The 24561-nt window shown below is 43.4% G+C and overlaps 1 protein-coding gene across 1 annotated transcript in view; it reads right to left on the reverse strand.

Annotated features, from left to right (window-relative positions):
• SGPP2 (sphingosine-1-phosphate phosphatase 2) overlaps positions 1-22906 on the reverse strand; it is a 30045-nt gene extending 7139 nt beyond the window's left edge. Inside the window, exons 1-2 of the mRNA XM_081192703.1 lie at positions 22597-22906; positions 14156-14314 (exon numbers count right to left, since the gene is read on the reverse strand). Of these exons, the coding sequence (XP_081048829.1) occupies positions 14156-14314; positions 22597-22809 (372 nt within the window). The 5' untranslated portion in view covers positions 22810-22906. The remainder of the gene's footprint in view (positions 1-14155; positions 14315-22596) is intronic.
• Positions 22907-24561: the final 1655 nt, after the last annotated feature.

Here is a 24561-nt window from a genome sequence, read left to right on the forward strand (position 1 = left end):
CAGCTCAACTGGGGCTCAGCTAGCAAAGCTGACACTGAATTAAGTCCCCACAAAAGGATGCTTCAGGGGAATGGTGGGGACAAGACACTGGGTGCGGGGAGAGACATGTGACTAAGTAACCCAGAGAAAGTTATACTGGCAAAAAAGTGGAACCAGAGAAAGTTATACTGGCAAAAAAGTGGTGTATGTCAAACTCTGTTTTAAGGGATTATTACCCCTCTGCTAGGGGAGCCCATGATCCTGTTTAGAGTTTGGAAAAGAGGTAAGTTACACCAGCAATATTGCATAATTTACCTCTGGCTTTCTGTAGTTTATATTGCTGTGAACGAAATAACAACAGGAAATATTACTGGAGTGTATAGAAAGAAGCAGGTTAAAAATGCTAAACTTCACAGCAGGGACCATCAAAACAAAAAGAGCAAATTTCATCTTTAAAAGGGAAAAAAAAAGGGCTCCACTTTTTATGAACTTAGTTTCTTGTGCAAATATATGCCTTGGGTAAAGATATGGCAAGCCATGAAGAGCTAGATTATTAAAGACCTGAAAAAATAACAATTTGTGCTAGCATATCTCACTGCAAGAGGAAAATTCTTTTCCCACATGCTTTAAAAGCCTGTTTCGAATAGGAGTTGTGTTCTCTGTATTTCCTTGTGCACCCTGGCAATGGGAAAACCAACTTCCTTGATCCATGAGTGTTTCAGTAAACTTTGGGACACAGACTCATGCAATATATATATATGTTTTACACCACCTGCTTTTCAGAGTTGATCACTTTGTCATTCAGTTTCCTCCCCAACTAAACAAATCCCCCAAAACCATATTTCTTATCCCCAATAAAGCAAATCAAGGAGATTGGAGCAAAACGCTTTAATTTTCACCCATGTGGCAACAATTTGCAAATTGCTAAAGAACTGCTAAAACTTAGATACATGCCTGTTAAGGCATTGGAAGGGTGTGTGCTGCTGCAAAACTCTAAAGCCTACATATTTCTACACCAGTCTTAATTTAGTACAAATAAAGACTGCTTTGCATCTTCTAGCCAAGTCAATGCAGTCAAATAAGATCAGCAATGTAACTGGAAAACTGCATGGCAATTCATTCCATTTAGGTTACTTGCTCAGAACTTCAGTTTCTCATGAACAAAACCTGCTAAAAACATTCCTGTCATGTGAAGAATGAGGCAATATATAACGTCCAAGTTAACACTGGAAGAAGCTATGAGGAAAGCTTGCAGCATTTGGGACTTTTCAGTTTAGAGACAAGGTGAGTGGTGACACAACAGGAGTTGATAAAATTATGCCTGACATAGAGGTTCTCAGTGGTTTGCTATCCATGGGATTTGTGTTTTCTATCTCCCTGCTTCTTCCCTACCAAGCACCATATGAAATTTCTCTCTCCTTGGGACTCCCTATACATTCTCAGATATCCCCCTCCAGAATAAGTTTCATATCATTTTCCTGCTTTTATTTCCAAGACTCTTCCTGGCCTCCTTTTGTGTTTAATTCACAATCCTCCTTGGTGAGCTAAAACCCCAAATATATTATATTGCCTTTAAGCAGCTCCTTTTAAGTTGATTAAATTTTAATTAAATATGTCTGTGAAGGTCTTAAAGAATAAAGACGTGGTGCTAAAGAGTCAATATTTGGCTGTCATGTACAAGGAACTTTCCCAGAATGCTCTCACACATGCAGCAGTGAAGGTCACAGAACTATTGAAGAACACCCCATCCCCATCCCAAAATCAAGACTGAAGGCCCATGAACTGCAGCTTTTGCCTTCAATTCCTGCATGAATCACTCATTTCTGAAGTGTTACAATTCCTTTGATGACCATGAGACACATTTAGTAACGGACAGTGCCTGTAGTGACTTTTTCAACTGGGTCACGAGGTCAAGATCATAGCAAAAGGCTAACTAGGTCTTTTCTCATCAGGTCACATCAGCATCTTTGGGGAGGATTTTAGCTTTTTGTGTGAATGCTCTTCTGTCATCATTTCATCCTCACTTTTACAAATGAGTTTTGCTGAACAAGAAGCGACTGTTCTGGTTCAGAACCACAACTGCAGAATGGTTGAAGACAAGACACTGGGATTCAAAACACTTAAAAAGTGATCAGTACTCTGGCTCACTACTGCTGTCACGTACAACGTAGCCAGCGATGATATCAAAGCGAATCACTTCTTGTATTTTGTTGGATGGCTGAGAATTCAAAAGCGGATGTCACAAGTTTAGTTAGCGGCAACATCTTTTAGCTGCCATTGGCTTTGTTGTTGTTGTTTAGTCGTGTCCAACTCTTCGTGAACTCATGGACCAGAGCACGCCAGGCACTCCTGTCTTGCACTGCCTCCTGGTCACACTCATGTTGGTAGCTTCAAGAACACTGTCCAACCATCTCGTCCTCTGTCGTCCCCTTCTTCTTGTGCCCTCCATCTTTCCCAACACCAGGGTCTTTTCCAGGGCTCTTCTCATGAGGTGACCAAAGTATTGGAGCCTCAACTTCAGGATCTGTCCTTCCAGTGAGCACTCAGGGCTGATTTCCTTAAGAATGGGTAGGTTTGATCTTCTTGCAGTTCATGGGACCCTCAAGAGTCTCCTCCAGCACCATAATTCAAAAGCACCAATTCTTCAGTGATCAGCCTTCTTTATGGTCCAGCTCTCACTTCCATACATCACTACTGGGAAAACCATTGGCTTTAGTCTTTGCTCTTTTTAAGGCCACTAATTTGTAGGATAGCTTTAAGATGCACTTACATCACACAAATGGGCTGCCCAGGTGATGTTGAACATGGCATGACAGGGCCATTTCAATGGTAGTTACCTGTTTGTGGAATGCCCTCCCTGATAAGGTCTGTCTGTCTGTCTTCCTGATTATTGATTTTCAGGAAGGGGGGGGGGAGATTAAAAAGCTGTTCTGTTTACTCAGGCATTTGATGATTCCTTCCATTGATGAATGGAAGGAAACTATGGGCAAGTGACTCTGGCTCATGACAAAGTAGACCTGAAATGCCACTCTTGAGGGCAATCCCCCCCCCCCCAGTGTGTGAGAGAAGCAGAATTACTAATAAGGCTTTAGTCAAGATAAGATAATAACCGTTTAATATCACAATTATTTCTATGTTTGCTGCTCTGGGCTTCGACGGGAGGAAGTGTGGGATATAAACTGAATGAATAGTAATATAGTGGTACCTCGGGTTAAGTACTTAATTCATTCTGGAGGTCCGTCCTTAACCTGAAACTGTTCTTAACCTGAAGCACCACTTTCGTTAATGGGGCCTCCTGCTGCCACCACGCCGCCAGAGAACGATTTCTGTTCTCATCCTGAAGCAAAGTTCTTAACCCACGGTACTATTTCTGGCTTAGCGGAGTCTGTAACCTGAAACATATGTAACCTGAAGCAGATGTAACCCGAGGTACCATTGTAATTGAAAGCATGAGCAATGAATGGTTTGTGGAATGATGCACTTACTGTGTGTCCTGAAAGAGTGTGAAACTTCCATACAAGGAAATTCCTGGGCAGGAATTGTATGCCAGTTTGCACATGAAGGCCCATCCCTGGGGATGGTCGTGCAAAATTAGATGCTGGTGCCAGACAGGTTTGTTTTTAACTTTTTAATCCAACTGTTGCTCATTAAGTCACTCTACAAGTCAAAACCTGAAAACTCTACAAGTCAAAACCTGAAAACCATATTAGCAGGACTGGGGAATCCTTTTCTGGCTAGTGGGACCTGATTTCCTTGGGGGCAAGCTTCTGCAGACCACATGCCAGTGGTGGGGATGGTGCCAGAGGCAAAAGAGGGCAGAGCAACAAAATGTGATTTTGCCTTTGGACTATAGGCTGGCTTCTTCACACACACAAACAAAACGTGTACTCAGGCAATCATTATGTGAGTTCGAGGATGCATCCCAGCCAACAAAAAACTCACAAGGGGAGTGGAAAGTAGGGCTAGTGAGGGGAGTGTGTCTTTGGAAAGTGTGTAGCCTGGGGAGAATCTTATGAGTCAGGTAAAGAGGCCTGGAGAGTCACCTTTGGCCCCCAGGTCTGAGGTTTCCTACCCCGTGTCCTCTCACTATAGAATGTTTTCTTGGGACAGAATTGTCCATGATCCCATGATGGAGGTGATAGTGATTTTGCAAATATGAAGAGTCTTATGTTCTTTCTCAAAGCAATTTTTATTTACAGCTAGTGTTCCAAGTCTCTCTCTTCTTCTTTTTAAAGACTTTCTGTCAAAGGTTTTTTTTTAAAGGATGTCCGGCAGCTAGACTGGTGCCTGGGAGTGGCCGCCGAGACCATATAACACTGGTCCTAAGAGACCTGCATTGGCTGCCAGTACATTTCTGAACACAATTCAAAGTATTGGTGCTGACCTTTAAGGCCCTAAATGGCCTTGGCCCTGTATACCTGAAGGAGCGTCTCCACACCCATTGTTCAGCCCAGACACTGAGGTCCAGCGCCAAGGGCGTTCTCCCTCACTGTGAGAAGTGATGTGAGAAGTGATGTTACAGGGAACCGAGCAGAGGGCCTTCTCGGTAGTGGCGCCCACCCTGCAGAACTCCTTCCCAGCAAATGTCAAGGAAATAAGCAACTATCTGACTTTTAAAAGACATCTGAAGGCAGCCCTGTTTAGGGAAGTTTTTAATGTTTAATGTTGTATTGTGTTTTTAACATTTGGTTGGGAGCTGCCCAGAGTGGCTGGGGAAACCTAGTCAGATGGGTAGGGCATGTATGTATGTATGTATAAATAAATTATTATTATTATTATTATTATTATTATTATTATTATTATTATTATTATTATTTCATTACAGATCTTGACCCATACAGACCAACTACAGGGGGAATTTTTAAAGAGCAACTAGAATACAAACAGTATGCTTTTCATGCTTCTTTTTTGCACTGGAAGAGAATGAATTTAGAGCTCTTGGTCCCATTACCGCAGCAGCAAAATGGAAACATAATGGATAGTGCAAGATAGCAAGGCTGACAGTTTCAAAGCAATGCATGGGGATTAAAATTGTGTGACTCACAAAAACTGAGGGGGAAAAGCATGACTAATTTTCTGCACAACATTTAGAAAACTGAAGTAAAGCACAGAAACACCTCACAATGCTTTCCTTCCTCTTAGAGCTCAGTTTTAACTCCTTCATTTCCAAGGAACGCTGCAGCCCAAGATCTAAAAACAGGAAGTGTTGTATGTATGGAAGAGACTGGAAGGAGGGGGAAGGTACTGTGGTGTGGTCAAAGTATAGGTCTAGGAAACAGAAGGAGAAAGAGGCGCTACAGTAAACAAAGGGGGGGGATATGGGAATACAAAAGGCAACATATTTCTCTCCTCTTTCAGCAGAAATACAGAGGAAAGCTCCTGAACTTCTGAAATATATATGAAAACAGCCTAAATGTGATTGGACCATTTTGATAGCCCAAGATTAGAAACAAATCTGGTATATAGTCCATAATTTAGAGTACCAGTAAAGGAGTAAAAGAGCATGTCAAGTTAGACATGTGGCAGAACTTCCCTGTTCACTTATTTTAATTATTTTGGGTTTGGAGTGAGAGGGATTTCTTGCTCCCTCCCCCTCACTTTTGTATTACTTTAGATATAAACGCTGCTTGCACCTTTGGTTTCATGTTCTCTCACAACTCCTATATACTTAAATTTCTAATCCATACAAGGAATTACTTGGTCTCAGATTTCAAATCCAAGCAGTGGAAGCACACACCCGACCTCCTTCCTTGCCTACCCAATACCGAATTATAGGCTCTTAACCAATTAGTCGGCGTTCAAATGCAACCTTCAACACAAAGGCTTTTTCCACTTGGAAGTGGGCCTAATTTGAGAGAGAGAAACATTTACTGTAACAGAAGACAGCTGCATTTAGATGTTTATGTGCTCTCCAAGATGGCTAATTAGAGTGCTGCTGAATCACCGGGATTCATTTAACGAAGTCTCGAAAATAAATTTAAAATACTCCAAGATGCACCCCTTTTTTCCAGATGTTGCTTCATTCTTGTGTAAATGTTTGGGTGGGTGGATAGGTAGAGCAGATCTTCTGCTTTTCCTATTGCTGTAAGAATGGCCTGTTCTCCTGATTGCATTGCCATTAATTATATCATATCATGTTGCAGGAGTTCTTATTCCATTGTGTTTATGACCTTCTATTAAGCTGCCTTGATTCTACCAACGATGGCAGAAAAGTGGCACATCAACTTGAAAGATGCCTTTCCTCCTCATGGCCTTCTCCCGATAGATTTTCCAGCACTTTTCAACCACCACATATTCACTGCCTTGTTCGCGCCACAGATAGCACAATTCTTGTGGTCCCACATACTATTCTTTTAGTGGCACCGTTCCCTTCCCAATTCTTTGCCTCTATCTCAAGGACCATATTTCCCCTTGGTCAAACCTCTGGGAAACTGCATGCCACAAGTAGCTGTGGCCACACCACACTCCTGCACATGTGTACACACAGGGGCATAAGTAGATCAGTCAAGGAGAGCCAGTTACCAACTCTTATTTTCTCAAATGGCCTACCTGGTGGCCCAGAAAGGTGCAATTTGCATCTTTACCCAAGCTCAGAAAAGTTCAAACCTTTTGCCCCACCACAACCTTGTGTCTTTATTACCGTATTTTTCGCTCCATAAGACGCACCAGACCACAAGATGCACCTAGTTTTTGGAGGAGGAAAACAAGAAAAAAAATATTCTGAATCTCAGAATCCGGAACAGCAAGAGGGAACGCTGCGCAGTGAAAGCAGCAATCCCTCTTGCTGTTCTGGCTTCTGGGATAGCTGTGCAGCCTACATTCGCTCCATAAGACGCACACACATTTCCCCTTACTTTTTAGGAGGGAAAAAGTGAGTCTTATAGAGCAAAAAATACGGTATTTTTGTTTTGTTTTTCATCACCACCACCAAAACTGGTGGGATCTTGGGGTGCTGGAAAATTTTGCTTGAGGGTTTAATCGGGTTCCTGGGCCAGGTGTTAGCTGCCCGTGCTCTGTCCAATAACATTTTGGACCTTCATCCCTTCTCCAGCAGACACGTTGCACTGGGATCATTTCTCCAGAAATGCTGTCCCCTTCTCTGCATTAACTGTCTGGGCTTTGAGGCAGGGTGCATTTGTTGACTAGCGATTGGAGGCTGTGGGAATTCCTCTTGTGACTGCATGCAATTACACTGACCGCATGATGTCAGGTTTCCTCTAAAACCCCCAAGAAGTGACACACACCAGAGGCAAATGGAATTAAATGTCCCAAGTAAGATACAAAATTGGAACACACAGCTGTAATTAGGGGACCTAATGCACAGGATTATTTGAGAACCCACAGTTATTAGCAAGCTGCTGGTTCTTTTCTTCCTTGGGGGAAGCAATGTATTGATGCTCTCAAGTTTGTGAAATGCTTTTCTATTAGAAAGCTCTTTTGAAATTTTGACTTCTTCTGGAAACCTATCATCTGACCTCATGATTATGAGAGTTATTTAAAAAACCACAGAGCATGCCCACCTGAAGAGCTTAATGCCATTTACCAGCACAGATCAACGGGAAGGATCACTAATGCAGCGGTTTTTGTATTTGTACAGATAGATAATTTTCAGTTGTAATTTAACTCTCAATGAGGATTTTGTAGAAATGAATTTAGTGGCCAGCACCCAATCAGCTTGGTGGATTCCGTGGTCCTCGAGCTCTAATTCTTATTTTGAAGGAGTCCTATGAACAAGGTTTTCAATATGGAGACACAGGAACACACACACACACACACACACACACACACACTTTTCAACAATCCTGCATGCTAGAGTCTTTTATTTTATAAACATTTGTTCTAATTCTGTATCCTGCTTTTAAAAAAGAATACTTAGTTGCATTGCTGCCTCTGGCTTTTTAGTACTTTAAAAAAAATATTTTTTATTAAACAAATTTAACAAATCAAATTATGAATCAAATGTAACCAATTACATTTCCCCCTCCCTCTCCCAGCCTCCAAAGACTTCCCTCAGCTCCTCTCTCTGTTTTGTTTATGCATATTATTCTCTGCATGTTGTAAAATAGTACTTTTGAGACAAGCCTCATTTTAAAATTTGTGTCAAAATTACTCTTGACACAGTTGCAATGGTTGTATTTTACATCAAAAAGCAGGACACACACTTTTAAAATCTAATGATTGAATACAATGAGGCACATTCATTGTTGATGAAATGTTTGAGGGGTCTGAACAGATGCTCTGAACAGCAAAAATGAGATCAATCATGAAAATGCTGGAAAAAACCTCAGTGCACACTTTGTAGAGACACTCTTGGTTTTCTGGGGTGGGGTGGGGTGGAATAAATCATCCAACCACTAATATTTCTCCACCAGTTACTGCCAGGCATCTTGTTTTTCTGCAATCTATCAGTTTACATGAAACACTCCCCTGCCAAAGTCCACACTGCTCAGCCCTTCAACATAGATACACATAAATATGCTGCTTGAGTCCCTGAGCTGGCAGCACATGCCGGTGTGCATTTGTAAATCTATAAAGCAGGGAGGCGTGTGGAATTTTTGCCAGCTTCAGGGCCACATTCCCTCCTGAGGAACTTTTCATACACAAAGGTCGGTGTGGTTTCTAGACCACCACCCAAAAACTTCTTAGTCCAGTCAGGTAAAAGCACTCACAGTGTGTGCAGAACTGGGCATGTTGTGGAGAAGGGTGAAGCCTGGGCAGAACTCCGAAAGCCAAGGATAGAGATCTGGAGGTTTATTCCTGCTATGGAGCAATTCCTGTCCCCACAGGTTCTGAACAATATAGAGAACCATGATAGTCAAATAGCTTAACAATCTTCTTACAATAGCACTGAGATTAAGCAGGTGGAAAATTCTTCTCCCACATGCTTTAAAAGCCTGTTTCAAATAGGAGTTGTGTTCTCTGTATTTCCTTGTGCACCCTGGCAATGGGAAAACCAACTTCCTTGATCCATGAGTGTTCCAGTAAACTTTGGGACACAGACTAATGCAATATATATATATATGTTTTACACCACCTGCTTTTCAGAGTTGATCAGTTTGTCATTCAGTTTCCTCCCCAACTACAGATTCTTCAAAACCAGATTTCTTATCTCCAATAAAACAAATCAAGGAGATTGGAGCAAAGCCCTCTTATTTTCACCAATGTGGCAACAATTTCCAAATTGCTAAGGAACTGCTAAAACTTAGATACATGCCTATTAAGGCATTGGAGGGGTGTGTACTTCTGCAAAACTCTAAAGCCTACATATTTCCACACCAGTCTTAATTTAGTACAAATAAAGACTGCTTTTAGGACGCGGGTGGCACTGTGGTCTAAACTACAGAGCCTAGGGCTTGCCAATCAGAAGGTCGGCAGTTCGAATCCCTGGGACGGGGTGAGCTCCCATTGTTCGGTCCCAGCTCCTGCCCACCTAGCAGTTCAAAAGCACACCAAAGTGCAAGTAGATAAATAGGTACTGCTCCAGCGGGAAGGTAAACGGTGTTTCCGTGCGCTGCTCTGGTTTGCCAGAAGCAGCTTAGTCATGCTGGCCACATGACCCGGAAGGTGTCTGCGGAAAAACACTGGCTCCCTCGGCCTATAGAGTGAGATGAGCTCCGCAACCCCAGAGTCGTCCGCAACTGGACCTAATGGTCAGGGGTACCTTTACCTTTATCTTTAAAGACTGCTTTGCATCTTCTTGCCAAGTCAATGCAGTCAAATAAGATCAACAATGTAACTGGAAAACTGCATGGCAGTTCATTCCATTTAGGTTACTTGCTCAGAACTTCAGTTTCTCATGAACAAAACCTGCTGAAACCATTCCTGTCATGTGAAGAATGAGGCAATATATAATGTCCAAGTTAACATTGGAAGAAGCTGATGAAAGCTGATGAAGCAACTTCCCTATGAGGAAAGCTTGAAGCAATTGGGAGTTCTCAGTTTAGAGACAAGGTGAGTGGTGACACAACAGGAGTTGATAAAATTATGCCTGGCATAGAGGAAATTCACAGAGAAATGTCCCCCTCCCCCATAACACTGGAACTTGTGAGTATTCAGTGAAGCTGAATGTTGGGAGATTTACGACAAACAATGGAACTCACTCCCACAGGAAGGAAGCCGCAATGGCCACCAGCTTGGAGAGCTTTAAAGGGGGAGTAAACAAATTCATGGAGGAGGAGGCTTATTAGAATTCCTGCTCCATGATTGCAGTCATGGGATTGTTGTCTATCACATGACAGTATATGTTTTGACTCCACAGAGTGGGAAGTGACGGAGACAGGATGTTTGTGTTACTGTGTTCCGTGAAGTGGGACTATTGTCCTTGTTCTTTTTCTCTTTGCTGTCTGATGCTAGAGAGAGAGGGAGCCATGTTACAGTGCTCTGTGTGTGTTTATATGTAAATAAAGTAGATTAGCCAAAATGCTGAGTTGCTGAGGTCTGTTACGCAAGCTGCGAAGACTTTGTGGATCCCCAAGTGTGCCAGTGTCTGTTGGCATCGGTTACTGTGATGTTCGGGCTGAAGAAAGCTTTTGAGGCTCCCGAACGATCGACCAGGAGGGAGAGAACATGCCAGTCGGGCATGTGTCTCTGCCAGGGTCCTACTCGAGTGTAGGCTGAACTCCTGACAAGGCTATCAATGACTCTTAGCAATGGGAGGCAGTAATGCTTCTGAATTCCTTTTTGCTAGCTAGAAACCGCAGGAGAGCAGTGGGATCTTGTGCTCACATCCTGCTTGCATGCTTCCCACAGGCATCTGGTTGGCTACCACGAGTTCAGGATCCTGACTAGTTGGGCTGTTGGCCAGATCTATCAGGCTCTTCTCATTTCCTTATGAAATTGAGGTTTTCAAGACATTCCTGAAGCAGAGGATGTCAGGGCTGGTGTGAGAAAGCAGGTACATACCACAATACTTTTTAGGTTTGTCTCCCCAAGTGGGAGACGTCATAGTTTTTGCTCTGGAATGTCGAATGGCATTATCTGAGGAACATGCAGGAGTGCAGCAGCAACATCTCCCAATACCAGGCAGCGTAGAACGTTGTTAAACACAAGCTACCTATAAATTCACTTTTTGTGTGTGCTAACTCTAGCAGAAATATAGTTTTCAGACAGAAGTGGCTACTGCATCATTCCCAATACTTAAACGCTGTGATATACTGACAAGCCTAAAAATGCCCCCTCCCCCCCCAAAAAAATTAGAAACCTAGAAAGCTGCCATAAACCAAGTCAGACCATCAATGCTCCTAGCTCAGTATTGTCCACACAGCTTGGCAGCAGATCTCCAGGGTTTCACACTGGGTTCTCTCCCAGTGCTATGTGGAGATGCAGGGAATTGAACCTGGAACGTTCTGAATGCAAAGCAGATTCTCCACCACTGAGTCACAACTCCACATACTTTTTAACTTAGCAAATTAAGCAACTGGCTTGCCTGTGTGTTAACCAAAGAATGGCCATTTGAATGCACCAAGCCTTGGGAGAAACTATTGAATGTACCTATATATTATCTCCAGCATGCAGGGAATGAAAACGATGTCTATTTCTAGCAGGGAGACACTCTCTTTTGGAACCAGAGATATTGCCTAAAGTGATGCATCTTACTCAAAAAAATGGAACGTATTGGTCTCTCCCTCTCATCTTTTCTGTTTGAGATTTTTCAAAAAACATCTGAACTACAAGGGAGAGGGAGAACAGAGGGTGAAACACACTCCATGCATCCGTTTGGTCTTTCTTAGTAACACCCAGCAGGCTCCAGCAGAGGTCACTACTATACACAGCTGCAAAAAGTTTTAAGTTTATGTCAAGAATTATATTATTAAGCAGCTTCAAAATACGGGCATGAATATGGATTTTGGAGAATGAATATAGAGCGGGGGACAAAGCTCACTGTCTGCTTTCAGTCGGTTAGCCCAAACTACAGTGGTACCTCGCAAGACGAATGGCTCGCAAGACGAATGCCTCGCAAGACGAAAGAGTTTTTTGTTTTTTGAGTTGCTTCACAAGACGAATTTCCCTATGGGCTTGCTTTGCAAGGCGAAAATGTCTTGCAAGTTTGTTTCCTTTTTCTTAAAACCGTTAATACCCAGGGAAACCGTGCTTCGCAAGACGAAAAATTCGCAAGACGAAAAAACTCGCAGAACGAATTAATTTCGTCTTGCGAGGCACCACTGTATTCTGTGTCCAGTTCTGATAACAACAATGACAATAACATTTATTTATATCCCATCTTTCCTCCCCAGAGCAAGACTCAAGGCGGCTTACACAAATTGAAACAACACAGATAAAATACAAAAGGCTAAAATATAATAGCTGAAAAGTAATTAAAATCTAACAGAATTTAAACCTTTTAAAATATACATACCAAAAACAGTACAGTACAGCACAGCAAAGCTATTTCTTTCTTTTCTATTCTTTTTTTAAAAAAAGTCCCCAAAGGCCTTTTGAAATAAAATAGTCTTTGTTTACCAGCGGAAGGACAACAAGGAGGGAGCCAGTCTAGTTTCTTTAGGGAGAGAGTTCCAAAGCCTGGGAGCAGCCACTGAGAAGGCCCTTTCCCGCATCCCCATCAAGCGCGCCTATGAAGGTGGTGGGACTGAGAGAAGGGCCTCACCCAAAGATCTCAGAGCCCAGGCAGGTGTGTGTGGATGAATAAAGTCCTCCAGAAAGCCTGGGCCTAAAACTCCTGAAAAGCTAGCAAGTCTAAAATCATCGATGAGGGAGAACCAGTGCAACCAACTGGCGTGAGTACTTCAACTTAAAAAGCAAGGTTTGCCAGGTTCAGTTCAGCTACAGCATATGAAGGCCAATTTACACTGTCTGTCACTGAGGTGGGTACAGCTGCATGGGAGGATCATATGATCTCCATTTTCACATGGCAAGGTGGGTTTGTTTGTTTGTCTTTAGAACATGGAGCGTGGAGAGCATTTAAGAGATGTGCAAATTTGCAACAAGCGTTAACCCATGTGAAAACTGAAGCAATAACATGGCTCGGAAGTTCTGTAACTGAGTGTTTTATTGCCCCAATTCACTGAGGGAGGTCTGGTCACAGAAACAGGGATCCTTGCCAAGTATTCCCTGCTGGCTTCGACACAGTGCAAAAGAGGCTGCCAATGCACACAATTTATGTGCCCAGGTGTCTATCAGGTGTGTGTGCAAAGTTCAGTTGGTGGCTAGGGCTGTCGCCTTCAACAGCACTCACCAACCAACCATCTCCTGCAGAGACATTGGACACACACTGTCAGGGGTGAATATCAATGAAGGTAAGCTCTACCTTTTCTCAAAAGGCTATTCAGTGCTGGTGCAAGAATGGCTGTACAGATTCTTGCATCTACTTCACAATGGAATGTTTGGGCTGGAGTTGAAAGTGTTGGATTGGTTGGTGCCATGTTTCTTTTTTATGGCTTCAAAGCAGTATATTAAAACTATGGAATGACATCTTGTATAGGGCTGATTCAAAAATCAGTGAAATAAGTGCCACTGACTAATTTTGCACTACTTGATACCAAACAACATTGAACTTAAGGATGTCCACCACAACTGTACAAACACGCCCCCCCAACCCCCCTCCCCCACAGATTTTCAAATACTGCAAGAGCAAGCAGTTATGTTTGCTAAATTTTTATCCTGGTGTATCCCAAAACAGTATGAACACATGCTAGGAATCAACCACCAACTGGATGCAATACCAGTTGTGTAAAGTGTGACACTTGTACATTCCAAACTGGGGACAAGAACTTTGAACTTCAGGTGAAACTTTTCGAAAAAATGAATTTAATACAAAAATTATAATTGCATATAAATCGAGCTCAACCTATAAAATAAGTACCGTTTTTTAATGTTACCTTTTTAGAAGGCACACTATCATCCTTTCTGTTTCCAGAGTGGTGGACATGCTATTATGTTGCAGTCAAAACAAAAGCATGTATTGTGGTATCTTAAAGACCAACCAATTTTATTATGGTATGAGGTATTTTCATTGACTAGAATCCATTCCCTTTAGATGCAAGATGAAGTAGAGTCTAGTCCAAGAAAGCTGTTAGTCTTTAGGGTGTCCCTAGATCTTTCGTTGCTAGAAATGTCAAAAGTTATACAGCTTGATTGGCAACCAGAAAGCTAGAGAAAAAACAGCTGATAATGTTACAACAACTTGAACATATATAGTAATAATCCGAGCAATACTTACAGACCACATAAGTATCAGCCTTCTGGCAACATAGGGGTTAATGCTCCAGTAACTGAATGGGAGGAATGTGATGTAGAAAACCTCTTGACCCATTGCAGCGGAAATCCTGAACAGGTAGTAGTAGAAATAATTCTTTACAACGTATTCTTGTGAACAGTCCTAAGAGAAATTGTTTTGTAAAGGTTAATATGTTTTGCTCTTCATGCTCTTCATTCACCACTCTAACAGCCCTCCAGAAACTAATTTGTTATTCAAATGATCTCTTTGCATGTGACATTTGGGTCCTCATGTTTTAACACATGGGTGCAATGCATTTCCTGCCTAACTGGCCTTTTTATAAAATTTAATTTGTTAAAAATGTCTTTTAACCCACATTAATCTATTACATCATGCAAAACAAACAATGCTGGTAATGCACCAAAAAATTTAAAAGCCTAACGTAGCTCAAGAAGTAACAGCCTGCTTTCTATTTGCTCCTAAGCTAAAACCAACTAAATAATAAGCAAATAATGAATCAAATCCATGTTGTACAAGATACCATGCTGATAAAGTATTGTTCTGAATACATAACAAGGAGGAGAACCAAGACACCCTAATTTAATCTGTCCCTGTGATCAGAACAAAAACTTATAGGGCTGATTATTTAAAACCTCAGACTTCATTTCATTTTGTTTGCAATATTATCTAAATGTTACTATATCGCAGTGAATGGCACACAATGAAAATCTTCTTCCTTGGACAAGATACAAGCAACCAGTATTTATTTTCTCAACAGAAAAGCGTTTTTCTAGTCTGAGAATGCCATTAACACCCACAAATCAACAAAGTTCTTATGTGAGTGTTGATGTGTGCAGGCAGTGGGGGCAGAGGACAGGATGCAGCATTTCCTCTAAGTTTTCCTTTGCTTCTCGTATTTTTTTTTGGGGGGGGGTGAGCTGTTCGTTGGAAAACAAAAGGAAAATCTCCACTTAGGCATATGCCTTCCCAAACAGCCAACTGCTCTCAAAGGACGAGGGACACCTTTCTAAGGTGGCATGGATAGTTGCAAAGGCAGATGCAGACATCTTACTCTCAGTGACTGAGACAGCAGACTGAGCATTTGCTCACTGACATCCTTGCCTCCCCAAGGCACTATAAAGAGGGGCAAAGTTGCCAGTACAAAAACTGGCATTACTTGCAAGTTTTGCAGGGCATGTGGCCAGGCACTTTTGAAGACAGGAAACCAGATTGGGTGGAATTCTGGCCCAAGACAGGAAGCCAGTTCTTGGGTTCTCAAGGCCAAGCTAGATGCGATGCTTTTCATTTTTCATCGTCACTAGATCTAGTTGTCACTGGACAAAAGACTCCAGGATACAAGATTTAAAAATCAATATAGCCATCAGCGATTAATGAAACACTTATCCTGCTGAGGATGATATAAAACAATAACAAACAAAGAAACATAAACATTATATAGGCCAAGATAAGAAAGACATCAGATAGGAACCACAAAATGGTGACTTCCCCATCAGGGAAGAAGATGTGAGTGAAGATTTATGTCAAGAACATGGAAGGGGGGAATAAAGATCTACACTGAGAACAGGAGGCACTCAAATCAACCTTACCCAGTGGTTGAAGTGGAACAAAAGGCCATCGTGGGAAGGGGCCCACTCTGAATCACACCCAGTGGGTGCAGAGCCCAGGAGCCCCCACCATTTCCTCCCAAAGGGTGGGATGAGACCAGTATAGCCTCCTATTCACCAAGAAGCCACCAGGTAGAGGCATCATTGTGGGGAAGGTGTTGAAAGGGAGGAGACAGATCTAGTCTCCAAGGAGCATGCCACAGCCATAGCTGCCACCACAGGAGTGGCAGCAGGAGATGCATTCCTTGAAGGCCAGATTTGCTGCTCCTGTGAATCCTTCCACCTGAGGCAGCCACCTCTCCTTGCCTCACGGATGGGTTGGCCTTATTTGTCCCCTTCTAACTATATTTGGGAAAGCTCAGTTTTATTTAAGTGAACAAGCTATGCAAATCTAATGAAAACAGGGGGGAGAGGGAGAGGGAGAGAGGGGGGCTGTCCACTCAGAAACCAAACAAATGCATAGTTATGAAATGCATTGTGCGGGGAAGTTTGAACCACATAACTTAACTGGCGTTAATGATATTTTCTTCCTGCTTGATTTTCAGAGTAATTTCCTTCAAGGCAACTCCATTTTTAATACTTCCTTTTCATTCCAGGCAACAGCACCGCTTCATCACAGTGTTCATTTCCACACATAATATTTACACAATAAGTTATTTTACACAACGAAATGGAATAAGCAAATAGACTGAAGACACTTTTGGGGCACAACTTCAACAGTGGTAAATTCATCTGAACTGAACTCTGAGGTCAGACTGGATAAGCAGCCTGAACAACAACAAAGTGAGTAGCGACAGCAGCTTGTTTCATAAGGTCTCTCCTTTTTGTACGATGGTCTGAAGCAGCATCCGCTAACCATGTGTCTTCCAGAGATTTTGAAGCACAACTCCCATCATTCCCAGCCAGCATGACTGTATACTCCAAAAACACCAAGCACTAGAGGTAGCACTGGGATAGATCCCTGCCTGAAACCCTGGAGAACCACTAGCAGTCAGTGTTGACAATACTGAGCTAGATGGACCAATGCTCTGATTCAGTATAAAGGCAGCTTTCCATGGAGGAAGGATGCCGACAGGAAGTGTAAAGCTAAATGGAAGCGGGGCCCTGGGAGCAGTAAACTGCCAGCCAGTCTGGTATGGTGGCTGTTCAAATCTCATTGAGCCACAAAGCTCAGTGTGTGACTTTAATGCATTCTTCTCTCAGCAAAGTCTACCACGAGGAATAGGTGAAACAGACAATTTTGATCTCTCTTAGTTTCTCTGTTTTCCATTCTTAAGTTCAGTTCTTTACATTTTCACATCAGTTTGTGATTTTTTTTAAAGTCCTCTTGAAAATTCGTCAGCATTTAAGTGTGAATTTCTCAAAATAAACATTTTTTAATGCAGTTTAGCCTAATATGCACATTTTTGCAAGGCAATTTCCCCCAATACAATGCATTTTTTAATGTTGTTTTCATTTCATGCACACTTTAGCGTGGAATATGTATTTTTGAACTCACTGCTTGGTGGGAACACTGCACTGCAAAATTCAGAGTAGTGCAAATTTTGAAAGACAACTGCGCTTTGGTTCATGCATTGCTTGCAAACAGTTGGTTCATGTATTGCTGGTGAAAATTGGGTTGGTTTGCCTTTAAAAGCAAAGTGAATTTCTCCCTCATCTCTCTACCTACCAGGGTAAGAACATTTTGAGGGCAAAATGTGGGAAATTATGTACAGTAGACCATCCTAGGTTGCTTGCAGAAAGGGCAGGATGAACATGCAATAAATAAAAACAAAATGTGTGCATTTTAAAAAAATGCACACCACTTACTAGCATAAAACACCTCTAAGCAGTTTACAAAGAACATTGGGCAGGAAGCTCAACAATGGTCAGAGAGGACCTGGATACAGAAGCATGACATGATGAAAGGGCAGATGGAAAATATGGGAGGATGAGAAGCGGTGCAAAAAAGGAGAGAGATGAAAAACAATAGGCTGTGGGGAAATCCCACAGAACCTAGGGACAAGAGGAGTTGTGTGTGGTTAAGATAAAGGTGAAGGGAAAACAGCTAAAGAGCAGGGCAGCTGTGTTGGCAACAAGTTTTTAATGACTTCTGTGAATAGCCTCCAGATATAAGCACCTTGCCATCATTGGCAGCGATTAAGCCTTTCTGTTTTCTGACTCCAAGAAACATGTAGGGAATGCTCTCCTATTGTGATGCACATGAGTTATCCTGTAACATTATCCTGGACCAGCTACAACAGGACTTTGAGAGAAGCTTAAATCTCTGATGGGCAAAGAGCCACACACTGTACCCAGGGCTGCACCTAGATGCCTGCAACTTGCAAGCTTACCTCCAGCTGTCACTGGATATTACAACAATTGTGAATTGATTGTCCTTCTTCCTAAGATGCTGTGGCAGTGTAGATGGGACCGTTCCCTGGTATATTTCACAACCTGTTCCCTTGAAAAGTGATGTGAAAACAGGACTGTAGGCACTCCCAATGGCTCAAGTCTCCCACAAGAATGAAAAATGTGTGCATTCAAGGCTCTGTTCAGGTTCTAGGCAGCAGACATGTCTAAACTCACCATCCCTGTATTTTTCCAGAGATGTTACATGGATGTTTAAATCTAAATTCTTTGTGAGACTCCCATAGCAATCTAAAAATGGTTATACTTTACTGAAGGATGCAAGTGTCTTAAATTATTAAATTTCCCTTATGAAGTATTAAACACATGATCTAGTTACAAACAGTATTCAGTTGAGCTGAGCTCCAGACGTGGGAGGGACAGTAATTTCAAGAATAATTTTCAAAAGACATGCTAGTTTTCAATGCACAGGGACTATTTGTCACCATGGAGCATTCAAAAATGTGATTCCCTTCCATTTAGGAGAGTCTGTGTGCCACAAAATTCTGCTGCATCAGTTTATCAGATCTGGCTCAGCCTTCATCTAAAGCAGAAGATTATAACGTGTGGTTGTAAACCAGATTTTTTCTTCATGAACACATGCATTTCTACACAAATACCCCTACCTGTTCTGCTTTCAGCAATAAACATAATGCCATAAAACTTCAAACCTGCTCCTCCTCCTTACCTTTCACCAGCACAAGAATTGCAATATCGTATTGAGTTTCTATAGTTTAATACCCAGCTGAGGAACATGATTCGACAATACTAATCCTCAGCATTCATTTAGAGCTTTGTATCTTCAAAGGGTTGTACAACATTAATAAATTAAGCTCCACTACTCTAATGTAGCCATCACCCCTACTTTATGTAGAAAAATGAGTTGCCGAAGGCAAGTAAATAGGTGTTTTCAGATTTGGGATTAGAATTTGAGTGTTACTCATAATCAGACCCACACAATGCACAATAGCCAATCCTGACTCTACTTAGGCTTATTTTTTAAAGTAACTATAATTTGTGTGCCAAATTAATATTGTTCTGTAAAATGCTGAAGGCAATGCAATCCAAAATTAAGCAAGTCTTTCAGATATTTTGGCCTCCAAGATTTGAAATACATTAGCTCTGCTGTGCAGTTACCAAATGTTGCAGGACTGAAGGCAAGTAGGATTTTAGCATACTTTGCAGATTTATTTAACGATTTTGAAATCATGTAAAAGTGGCAGCTAGGGTCTTAAGACACCTACAAGGCAACGTCAGTTTCACATAACATAAGCAGACCCTATACGAGATCTTGCTAGATTTTAAGTGGAGAACTACCTTTATGGGGGCCAAACTAGATGCAACAGTGGCAGACACCATCACTTTCATGCATCTATCCATAATTGTATCCATCTAATTATAACCTCAAAAGGGAGAGAGTTGAATCATCATTCCTGAAGTCAATTGTCCAAACCCAAAGCCCAGCACCAGAAATGAACCAGGCATGGAGAAGAAACAGAATTGGATTCTTCCAATCAGCTGCTTGCCACACCAGAGGAAGGAAGGGTAGAATTATTCCCCACCTCCTTTTGACAGGGCCCAAACTTTCTCCATGAACCGCAGCATTCAGATGTGAGTGCCTGGCTTTTCTAAGAGAGAAATTAAGTGACTCCCCATCTTTTTCATGGGGAACCATTGGCCCTCCAGATGTACAGTTACCATCATCCCTGGCCACGGGCCATGCTTGCGGGGGCTGATGGGAGATGCAGCTCAACAACACCTGGAAGGCCAAACCTGGAGGGCCAAACCTCCACACCTGCGTTAGAAATTTGCTCTTTGGAGCTGCTCTGCATAGTTCTAAGCTAATGTGTTGATTGAGGGAAGGAGGGAGGAAAAGCATCTTGGAGAAGGGGTGGGGGAGAAACAAAATCTGCACACCAGCATAGAGTATGTGTGTTATATATTTAAAAAAGACATGTGAAGGACAGAGTAAGTAGAATGGTAGGAAAGAGCAAGGCAATAGAGATCTTTAAGGTGGAAAGAAGTTTTTTTTTAATGTTTCCATTATTCTGAATATGAAAAAGCTCATTTATCCCACTAGAGTGTGAATGAAGAACCTTTCACCCTCCCAGTGTTGTTAGATGCTCCCAGTGTTGTTGGATTGACGCAAGGGTTTTTCACATCAGAGTAAAGACCGGCTTGCTTGGATTGGATTGGAGAGGATCTGAAAGGAAAAAATGAGAAAGCTATGGAACAAAAGAAGGGGAGGGGGGAGGAAAATGAACTTGATTCAGGAGGAAAGTAGTTGGCTGAGATGACACAAGAAACAAACCAAATTTTGGAAAAGGAAGAGGAGGAAGGCAGGGAAGGCAGGGAAGGCTGCAACATCCGCTCTGTAAGCCAAAGGTCTCAGGTTCAAGCCAGATGGGCAGGGTGTAAATAAATTATTATTATTATTATTAGCCCAGACATCTCTAGATAGGGCCCAGAACGTTGCCCGTCTGGGACACTGAAGAGCTGCACTTGGCATGAGACAAGTTTCTGTGTTCCTATGAAGGAACAACAATAGCATAAGAAAGAAAAATTAAAGCTGCAGCCCTAGAACCACTTTTCTGGGAATAAGTCCTGTGGATCGTAATGGGACGCGATTCCAAGGAAATATGTATGTAGGACTGCACTGTAAAGTGCAGAAGCAATAAGCTGGAAACAAATAAGATAATAAATGGAGCATGGGAGGACAGAATACAAAGGGAAGAGACTTTTGGTACATTTACGTGATAGATCCCTGCTCAGAAACCTCCAGCCTTTAGAGACAAGAGGATAAACAAATTGAAGTGGTCAGATATTACTAGCTCATCTACAAAGTCCACCTGAATAGTGAAGTATTTCATAAAAGTCACACATACACCCTCTTTAGCAGTGCTTCGCAGGTAGCACACTTGATTCTTGGTGCGTCAGTGCCCACACAATCAAAATTAATTAATTTGTGTCTCTTTTCAACAGAGTTCAGTTTGGGCATATCACAATAGCTATTATCACAGAGTCATATTGTTTCTATTTGTGCACAATGGTCTCCATGGAATTCTATGACATAGTACTGTGAGGGGGGGAAGATCTCTTAACACTTAAGCAGCCTTGCCATGCTCAAGGGAAGCGTTACAGTTTCAAAGAGTAAGCCAACATTACCTTATCAAGTTCCTGCTTGCGTTAGTACAGAATCATTCCAGTCTGGTGGTACAAAGGAAATCAATGGCTAGGATACGAAGGTTACTTAAGGAACTGTACAATAGGAAAGTTTCTCAGTTCTTACTCTTCCCTATAACCACCTGTGATCCCGCCCAAAAGTATTGCTTTGGGATCAACAGAGCCTTTAAACAATCTGGGGTAAGGGCTAAATTGGAGGAACTCCTTTAAAGTTTACATCTTTTGATCCAAGCCAATAGGTTTATGATGTCACAATATCTGAGGTTTATTATAATTTTCTTCTGACATCATAGAAGTTAATCAGTTCTGGGAGCAGGAAGGAATACAATGTTCACGTTTTCAGTTTTATTGAAGGGCGGAGTCCAATTCTTCACCTAGTTTCTCACTGAAAATGCCATCACCCTACCTATGTAAGGTCAAATTCAATTCTGTCACACTAGGCCCTGATTTTGTACTTTATTTCAAATGAATGCAAATCAGCAACTCTTTGGAAAGTGTCAACTCATTCACAAATCCTGAAGCAAGTATCTCATCACCCGCTAGTCCTTTTCTTTGGGGTGGGGGTGGGCGGTTATCCTATAATCACCCAATTTGCTTTCATTTAAAATTAACCTGAAAAATAAAGCAGCCTAGGAAATTTGCTAGATATTAAGTCAGGTAGGTATAACACTGCCAAATTCTTCTGCAACAATCTCGTTCCGTGATATTGCAGAGTCTGCCTTCCCTATCTGTGCTCTGCCATGTCAACCCGAGCTCAGCACAACCGAGGTCGAAGGCTGTGGTGCTCGGCTTGAAATGAAAAGCGCCCTGCACAATATCTTCGGCTATCCCTGATGTCCTAGACTTGCAACTCAATTATTGCTGAGCTAAGGAACGGGGGCTGCAGTTCTTTCCTCTTCCCCTCCCTTTAACCTTCCTCACTTGGACAACAGGAAATCCATCTGCCTCCGCGAGAAAAAGGGGGGGGGGAAGGAGCGAGATAGTGGGGCGAGAGACCCGGACAGGGGAAATCTGCGCACGACTGAGAAGAGTCCGTTTCCTCGGGATAGCAAGCATTTCACGCGGTCTCGCAACTCACCTGCGTTCAAGGAGGTGCCATTTCTTCCGCCCAACGTGCCAAGCTCCTTATCTGTCTCTAGGACGCACTTCTGGGTCAGAGGCTACAGCTTGAGCCCCGGGACCTTTTCCTCTCCCCCTCCCCGCCGCTGTATCAATTAACCCCTTCCTCTCCCTTTGTAACTTTCTTACCTTCCAGCCGTTGCTGGCGGCGCCGGGGGTCGGAGGGTGGGCGCGCTGCTTGGCCGGATTGCTGCGCCCATTGGCGACGTCCCTCGCGGGCAGGTGGAGGGGGCTGCCGTTCCCCACCTTGCCGGCCTGCTCCGCCGCTCCCTCGGAGGCCGGAAAGAGCCCGCAGCAGCGCTGGAAGCGGGCCACGGGCTGCGAGTCCAGCAGGCAGGCCATCCTCCTTCCCGGCGGCTGGGGACTCGCTTCCCACGCCCAGGCGCGGCGCGCAAACACAGCCCAGCCCGGCCGGCCGGCCACCGCGTTGCGGAGGAGCCAAGGAGAAAGGGCGGGGCTCCAGGCGCCCCGCGGACAGGTGCAGGCGGCGAGGCCCCGCCCACCCCTGCCGCTGCCCACGACCCTCCTTGCCCCGCCCCGCCCCGCCTTGCATGACGAAGGCGGGAGAGGTGACAGGGTGATCTCTTAGTCCGACAGGAGCGCAAGATTGCTGCAGGAACCTGCTCCATGTGGAGCTGAAACCAATGCCATTCAAACCCAGCCAACTCCACAGCTGCCTGACTATCCTACCTTCCTTGGGAAATACTGCAAACGATCTTTCTTCTGGCTATTTAGAGCATCTGCTCTGGTGGTGGTTAGATGTTGGGCTGAGACCCAGGTTCAAATCGCCACTCCGCCAGGAAGCTCCTTGAAGGAACTTGGACAAGGCACTGATTCTTAGCTGAACGTGCCTTCAAGGCTGTTTCAGGGACAGAGGTGTACCTCAGCTCTTGCACCCTTGGCAATGAGATGTATCGGTGACCAAGGACCAGAAACCCCAAAAGTTTCCTTCTCACTGCCTTTCGCGCTCTTCCAGTGACTTCCTCCATTAAGAGGCGGTTTTAGGGCAGTACAACTGGTTCAGCAGCACTGGGTGCCACACTGCAGGGGGCGCTGTGACAATGCTGTAGAATGGAGCCTGAGAGACAGGGGCACTGAATTTTAGTACCACACAGGGCACCGCTGAAATTTGAGAGCCTAAAGTCCACAGCCATCAAGGTTGGGTCTGCTCTGCCTTTCCTCCTCCTCTATCAGTCTGTCTACCTGCCTCCCAGCCTTCCTCCTTCCTTCCACTCACTGCTTTCCATTCTTCCTCCTTCTGCCTTTCCTTTCCTTTCCTTTCCCTCCTCTGGCAACTCTTATTACTCTCTCCCTCTTTCTCCCCTCTGAGTCCACTCACACTTCTAATAGCACTGCTGGCCAACTGAGAAGGAGGCCCCGCAGAGCTGTTGCTATGCCCCATACCAGTGACTGGATTCCCCCACCGTGGCACCTGGAGGAGCCTGAAAACCTTGTCCAGATGACCAGAGCAGCAGAAGGGCCGTCCAGGCAGTGCGTGGATGGGCAGACTGGCTTCTAGCTACTCTAAGCCGAGGGGAGAGGTTTGGTTTTTGTGCCCTCCTTGGGCCTGGACCTTTGGCAAGGGCCAACCAAACCAGCCCCTAGGTGCAACCTCTCTGTGTGAGGACAAAGAGAAGGGATGCAGGGACACACTGTCCCAAGTAATCTTGTGCACTCAGAAGGAAATCCTTTTACGGTTTGGTTACAGCATAGTGTTCATAACGCCAAGGTTGCAGGTTCGATCCCTATATGGGACAGCTGCATATTTCTGCATTGTAGGGGGTTGGACTAGATGTTCCTCCAGGTCCCTTCCAACTCTACAATTCTATGAGTCTAAGTTTAGTGAGGCTTGCTGCTGTGTAAATTGTTTAGGGCCATAGCCTTAGTTACTGAGCATAAGAAGGAAGTGGAATAGAAATGTAACCAACAAAATCAATGGGTGTGCTAGGGCCAAAGAAAGCTACTGAATCCAGGTAAGAGATTTGCTAAATTTACAGCATGAGCCAAACCGTTTCTGCTCAGATTCCCCTTTGAATTCAAGGTAAGTGGACTTGGGACTGCAGCCTTAGTTAAAGTTCATTCACTAGTATGTAT

Source organism: Podarcis bocagei, assembly GCF_964188305.1.
Source record: "Podarcis bocagei genome assembly, chromosome: 4".
Lineage (NCBI taxonomy): Eukaryota > Metazoa > Chordata > Lepidosauria > Squamata > Lacertidae > Podarcis > Podarcis bocagei.